The sequence below is a fragment of the Sinocyclocheilus rhinocerous genome, unplaced genomic scaffold, assembly GCF_001515625.1.
Source record: "Sinocyclocheilus rhinocerous isolate Xijiao unplaced genomic scaffold, SAMN03320098_v1.1 scaffold3545, whole genome shotgun sequence".
Taxonomy (NCBI): domain Eukaryota; kingdom Metazoa; phylum Chordata; class Actinopteri; order Cypriniformes; family Cyprinidae; genus Sinocyclocheilus; species Sinocyclocheilus rhinocerous.
In genome coordinates, this window is record NW_015634617.1 from 19,003 (window position 1) to 26,502 (window position 7,500).

The 7,500-nt window shown below is 34.7% G+C and overlaps 1 protein-coding gene across 1 annotated transcript in view; it reads right to left on the reverse strand.

Annotated features, from left to right (window-relative positions):
• LOC107745942 (myotubularin-related protein 4-like) overlaps nucleotides 1-7,500 on the reverse strand; it is a gene marked incomplete at its 3' end in the record, with an annotated part of 37,521 nt that overhangs the window by 17,660 nt on the left and 12,361 nt on the right. Inside the window, exon 3 of the mRNA XM_016559978.1 lies at nucleotides 395-511. Within this exon, the coding sequence (XP_016415464.1) occupies nucleotides 395-511 (117 nt within the window). The remainder of the gene's footprint in view (nucleotides 1-394; nucleotides 512-7,500) is intronic.

The window sequence follows — 7,500 nt, forward strand, 5'->3', positions numbered from 1 at the left end:
ATATATACACTTGTGAAGGAGAAAGTATTTTATATTTAAATTACACAAACCACATTAAAAGTAATCTAAACTTCAACTTCACTAAAGACCCAACTGGGACGCCAGCAGCAGTTTATGTGCTGGATGTCAGGGAGGCTGTGGGTGGAAAGAAAGAGAAAAAGAGGCCTGTGTGCCAACATGAGCTCACTTCGTGTTCAGACCTGCCAGAGCTGTGAGGTCAGAGGGCTGCTGAGATCAGAGAAATCAAAGCGTGCCCAGAGATCGGCTCTTTCACTGGGATGAGAGGAGATGAGCCCCTCGGCAGGAAAAACAAAGACTGCAACATCTGGACGACTATCAGAGGAGGTACAGCAGAGTCTGAACTTTAACTCTCTTGTGCTGTTGGTGCTCTTACATTGATGATGGAGTCTTTGAATTTGATGTGAAGCCTGTAGTTGGAGATGGCGATGATGGCATCGTCCGCACGGCCCAGGAACTCCACCCACTCGCCCTGCAGGACAGGGAACGGGATCTGGAGAGACGAAAACACAAAAACATGCCATTGAACTGTGCGTAAACACATTTAAAAGGTATTGAGTCACGACAAAATTTATGTCAATAACAATCATAAGCTCTGGACATTTTTAATTGATACGGATTAATCCCAGTCTAAGTCTGCATGTTTCTGTGTCAATGAACGGCACGGTTTTGTCTGATACACAAACTCAGACACATGCGACGCTTGCATTGTTTTCAGCGTCTGCATCTCAATATATGAGGACACGAACACATGAACTTCCATTTCCAGAGATGCTCTGAGACTCACTTCAGCAGCTTTACACGGTTTCATTTGTGAAAAACTACTGTCAAATACAAACTGAAATTGAAAGTAAAATGGAAAGACCTACACGACAACCCGTCAAAATAAAAGTCTGGTTTGACTTGAAGAAATTGTGACAGTAATATATTACTATTGTATTCCTAATTCTAATCTAGTTCTAATCCTAATGGTTCCTAATCTAGTTACACACTGAAACTGAAAGTAAAATGGAAAGACCCTCATGACAACCCGTCAAAATAAAAGTCTGGTTTGACTTGAAGAAATTGTGACAGTAATATATTACTATTGTATTCTTAATTCTAATCTAGTTCTAATCCTAATGGTTCCTAATCTAGTTTTCCAATAAACATGCCATTGCATATTGCAAATATTGCTGGCTCTCTATTGTAAGTCGCTTTGGACAAAAGTGTCTGCTAAATGTAAATTTCTCTTTGCAATATACTTTAAAATGCAAACGTTTTCATTCTCAAGTTTCTCAGTCAAGTTGTTTTTAGTCAACATAACTGCATCCCTTTCAGCCTGTAGTGGTTTGAATGTGGTTTCTCAGCTTTTTTTAGTCTGAACTATGAGAAACGGTTTCTTCTGTAGCTCTGCATCACCCATAATGCCATCTGTGCCAGCGGTTTGTGCGGTTGTCCTGACTCACTGGCTCTCTGTAAACAGGACCAGAAAACCAGGCGGAGCGAGAGAACGAATGCTCTTCAAACTCCAAACACTGGAGCAGTTCAGGCCGTTCTTGAAGACCTTCTTACTACAGAGTAAACAAGGCAGCGTTCACCTTTCCAGCTTTTCCTGAAGCTGCATTCAGGTTTGCCATGGATTGCATAAGGCATAATGTGCGAGTGTGTGATTTCTGTCACCAAATGGAATTGAAATGCATTTGTTTTAGCAGCCTGACACAATGGGAAAAAAAGTTAACAGGACTATTATATAGTGCACTAAAACCATAAAACAATTTTGTTATCTGAAATACACTTAAATGGAAATAAAAAATAATAATAAAAACAACCTAAACTTATTTTATTTCAGCTGGTTGTCAAGATAACATTTCTTATTTTCATTTAGTTTATCTTGATGTACTAAAACAACAAACTAAAACTAAATAAAATTTAATGACAACTATATAGACATATGAAAAACCCTAAGAAAAATGACAAAAAACAACAATTACGAAAAGTTTAACTGATTAAAATTAAAACAGAAAATATAAAAATAAATAATATAATAGAAGTTGAATAAAAACTAATAGTATCTCAATGATGCTAAAATAACCCCCTTTTATATATTTGCATATTTCATATTAATTCTGTAATATATATATAATTAATTGATTGATTGATTAGTTAACATTAAAGAAATCAAATTAAATTAAATATTAAATATTTAAAAAAACAATACATTTTAAATAAATAAATGAAATAAAAATCAATATATACATACAATACAATATTTGTTTTACATAAAACATAAAAAAAAAAAAATCAAAATTGATTATTTACTTTAACATGTTTCTGGTCTTGTAAATAATTTTTCACAATATTCCAATAAAAAAAAAAATTTCATTAAAATGTAGTAACTTGTTCCTCTGAAACTTTTCGGCTGACATCATGAATCTCTTCTATTTTTCAGCCCCTCTTTATCTCCTGCTCAATATTTTCCCATTAAATATTACATTTTACTAAAAATACAGTAGATTACAGAAGCAAAATGGTTTGTGACCAGAATTTCATGTTGACTTTATCGCTGCCGTAAAGCCAGAGCACACACTGCCATACACAAACCTCACGCTTGTACCTTCTGCCGTCTCACTCTCAGTGCTGTATGAATCAGTCTGAATGTGGAGGCCAAAAGCAGCCACATGAGATCTTACTCATCAACTTCCTACTGTTACCATCTCTCCACACGTCTGCACTGCAGGTACCGACACAGAGCATGACAAAGACAGCAAAAGATGAAGACAGACGTCTGGGCAAGAGTCTACAGCCTACATAGACAACATCCTCCCCAAAATCACCCCAAAATGAAGTGAATGATTTGGGACGCTCTACATGTGCAGCAACGCTTATTAATACTTTGAAACCCTTATGATTGAAATCAAGCCTTAATTGGTCTATTATTAAGGTTATTATTATATGTGCAGTGAGGTTTAGACTGCTCTCTGTGTGTCGACCTGCAAGATAATTAACGACCCGGCGACTGATAACAACATGTCAGACAAGCCTGGAGAATACATATATAGAGTCATACAACATCCATCTTTCATGAATTACTGCGAACCTACATCAGGACAGAGTCATTACACTCAGATTTACAACCAGCTGTTCACATTCACACAAGAACAGCTCGTATTTAAGAGATATTTATGGGCAATTGCCAGTGTTATTAACTAAAACTGAAACTGTTAAAAAAAAATTCTGGTAATTGAAATAAAGCTGAAATAAAATAAAAATATTAGATAAAACTTATTAGATAAAAACTTAACTAAAACACTAAAATTACAGTTAAAGGACTAAAATTACTAAAAGTGAAATAAATATAAAATAAAGCTAAACATAAATATTAAAAAAGGTTCAACCAAAAATACTAAAACTTAAAATGAAAACTGAAATATAAAAAGCTATACAGAAAAAAATACTAAAAAATTCAAAAGCACATAAAATTACTAAAACTTCAGCTAAATTTAAAATGAAAACTGAAAAATATACTAAAACTGAAGTTAAAGGGTTAGTTCACCCAAAAATGAAAATTCTGTTTATAAACACATAAAACTAAAATTAAAAAGAAAACTAAAAATGTAAAAAAAAAACTGTCAGAATACTAATAAATACTATAACAGTGTATAATTAATACGGCCAATTGCATTGTAGAGTTCAGAGAATTCCTTGACATCACAACCATGAGCTCATTAACATATGCTGACCCATATTTACATTTCAAAACATGTTCAGTGGCCTGATGAATACGTTAGGTAAGCAAAGATTACCAATCACAATAGAGTTCATTTATATACAGATGTCTTAAAGGTACAGTAACAAAATCAGAGATGGGAGAAAATGGTCAAATACAGACAAATATGAAAGTAAAGATATAAACGCACATAAAATCATGCACAAAACGTGCATGTTATTCCAAATTAAATAAAAGATTGCTTTTCATCATCTTTCATTAAAATTTAATAACTTGCTCTCTGAAACAACTTTCTCTTTCAGAGGTTATTTATATACAGAAGTCTTAAAGGTACAGTAGCAAAATCAGAGATTGCATAAAATGGTCACAAAAAAGCTTAACTATGGATATTTTGCTGCAAGAATCCTTGACTTACATTATAAGTAGACTTCAGGGAGAAATAAAATACTATAGAGCGCAATGGTGTATGTGAGTGCCGGTGCATTCTGCGGCTGTAATGCTGATCTATGGAAAACCGCATCCATATTTCATGGAGCTGCATGCCAACCAAGTGACACTCGACGTGGCACGAAAGCAGCGAGGCTTCAAAGGGATCAGGTGAGCGCTGGGAGAACGACTCTTACTGCTGAACTTCACAGACAGAGCCTGACAGAGAACTCAATGCAGCACGAGCGCGACATGTGTAAAACCCACTGTGCAGAAAACAAAATAAACAAAGACGGAAGACTGTAGGACTCAAAATCAGACTCAAATCCCAGTGCAGGAGGATGCTTGCAGTAACAACGACTGGGTTTTGTGTTATTTACTCAAGTAAAAAAAAGGGAGGGGCGGGGGGGGGATCAAAACTGTAACACATTTTTATAGTTTTGTCTTGTTTTTCAAAGAAAAAATCAATTAGAAAACAACAATTTAAAAATATTTAACACTGAACATTTTTTACATTCTAGCAGACATTATACCAACAAAGCACAATTTAACTTAAAATTAATAAGTTAGCAAAATAATATTTTTTAGCGATTGGACCCCCTTCTTGAATCAGGCATGTATTTTTACTGTACAATTAAAAGCAGCCTTACTGAGAAGAGACTTCTTTTAAAACATTAGACAATATTACAGATCCCAATTTGAACACTATGTGTGAATGATGAATGTTGATGGAGTTCTTGCTTTTTCTCAACTTTTATTTTGCCAGAAACGCACAGGAAGACCTCAATGCTTCCTTTTTGTTGAAAGCAGATTTATAAATGAGTCTCATTACGAATACGTTGCACGTATCGCATTGTCACATGCCTTGTAAAAATTCATAAAAATGTGACTGAGTAACTGACGAGTAACACTGTTTCAGCACAGATTTGCCTCGCGGTTTGGACTTTGAACCCTGGTTAACAAGCAGATAGCGCGGTGAGTTCGTGCAGCGCTGTCAGAATACATGCAATGCGCGCGTGTATTAGAAAACATAACATTCTGCAGTTTATAAACTAATTGTTTAAGGCCATTTCGTGATTTCAATTACCATACAGTAACCAGCAACAACCAAACCCTTCCTCTTCTCATCGAAGACATGCGATGCAGCACTAAACAGTCTCTCGCTGTCGGTGCTTGTAATGATTTTTGCGTCTTTCTCGGACAGTTTTAAATGCTTCCACACTGCTGACAAGTTTGTTGCATTATAATTTGTGAAAAAAGCAGCTTTTTTCTCTCTCCATAGGTGGAGATTGACCCAACTCCCAACGTAATGATTTCATTTCCACGGTTATTCAAACAATGAATAAATTATATAAAGAAAGAGAGAAAAGAACAGTATCAACAGAGCTTTTTGAAACTCCGGATCAGTTAAACCATTGCGTCACAAAATGACCCCCCCCGCAAATCGCACCCCGAGTCTAACCATAACAGCATGGAGATATGCTTACTTTGGTGTGGGGTAGCCATTTATTTGACATCCACCTCCTCAGTTTCTCATTCTCCTGCCACGCTTTGCTTTGTTGGAGCAGAAGGAGTCACTGCGCAAACTCCTCCTCTGTGGGTGAGTCTGCAATAGACCTGACAAGAGGGAGCACCTCTTCATGGCATCCATTGTCTTTTTTCCTGGTCCACTCCACACATGATTTTCTCTGTGAAAGTCGCACAGGAGGACTTTGGACTCTGGAGAGAACACAAACATACCAATACACATTACATTAGAAATATACAATGCAGTTCATATTATGCAATTATGAACAAGACTATGTTAAAACCTACTATAGACCGGGCCATGTATGGGTGTGCGAAATTGTGGACAATTTGTTACATTGGTAATCAGTGGTAGTGTCTATAATATGAATACCTGGATATTAAATGTTCAACTGCAATTGTCTGTCGTGGTCCCAGTAATATAGCCTATCACATTAAGTTACAGGTATTTATACACCAGGAAGGTCCGATGAGCATAGGAAGAAACAGTGTAGTATGCAGTAGCCTATTTTGAAACTCAAAACCAACATGCACTGCCAGTTTCTGCGTGCAGGCAACATGAAGCAAAGTTTAACATTGTTAATTTTCGTATACTACAACAATTGTAATGATACAAAGCCTGTTGAAAAGTACTCATGTCAGCTAAGACTTCTTTAATGATTAATTATTACCATGGAACTCTGCCTCCAGCACATCAATTTCCGCCTCGCTGAAATCAACCATAAAGTGGCTTGGCTTCCAATCAGGGTTCCACTCCCTAAACACAGCAAGGGCCTCCCTAATGTCGGCTGTTGTTTCTGTTTGTGTAACAAAAACACCAACCACAGCATAGTGAACGTTTATGCGAATTTCGGCCAAATAATTTCGGTTGCCGAACATTCGGTGCATCCCTATCAGCAACCTCTACGTAGCAAGATAAAAACAAATACAAAAAAACACAAATATAATAAAAAAACAATAATAATGTAATAATACAAAAAAATTAAATATAATACAATTGAAATTATCTAAAAAAATAAAAATAAAAACAATAAAATAAAATAAAATATAAAATGTAAATGATTTAGTTTTCTATTTTATATTATTTCATTTTAATATTTTTGTATTTGTTTTGTTTGAGTTTTTATTTTCATTTATTTTTTTTACACTAGATATAATATATAATACAAAAAACATTATACAAAAAATAAACTTTGGATATAACATTAAAATTATAAATTGTAATTAAAAGCATATAAAAAAATAAAACAAAACAAATACATTTTAGTTTGCATGATAGGATTTTGGTTCAGCAAGAATCCAAGATCATGGCCTAATCCATGTCCGTGGTCCTTGCCTCAATACCCAATAATCAGTCGTGAATTTACAATTGCTTTATGCGTGACTGGGGAACAATAAGAAAATAAATATTACAATAAAACAATATAAAAGAAAAAATTTATAAAATATATACTAAAATAAAGCAAAATAAAATAAATTTAAACATTCGCACCATTATTGTTTGAGCTTGTTATTCAACATGCTGTTGCTAGGGTGTTTTTGATTGCTGGGTCTATAGGATGGGATTGTTTTCTTCACAACGCTCTACGCTCACCTGCCGATACCGATTTTTGCAGATTCCGATTTTCTTTCTAAAAACTATAATTGATAGCATATACAAACAAAAATCTATATTTTTTTTAATGCAAAAAATTATTTACATAATAAAAAATTATTCAACATTACAATTCCCTCTAATCTGGACAAAGTTACAGATGTTCTCTCACTTAAACAACTCTTAAAATAAAGTGCTCTAGGACTACAAAAGAGATAGAAATAGC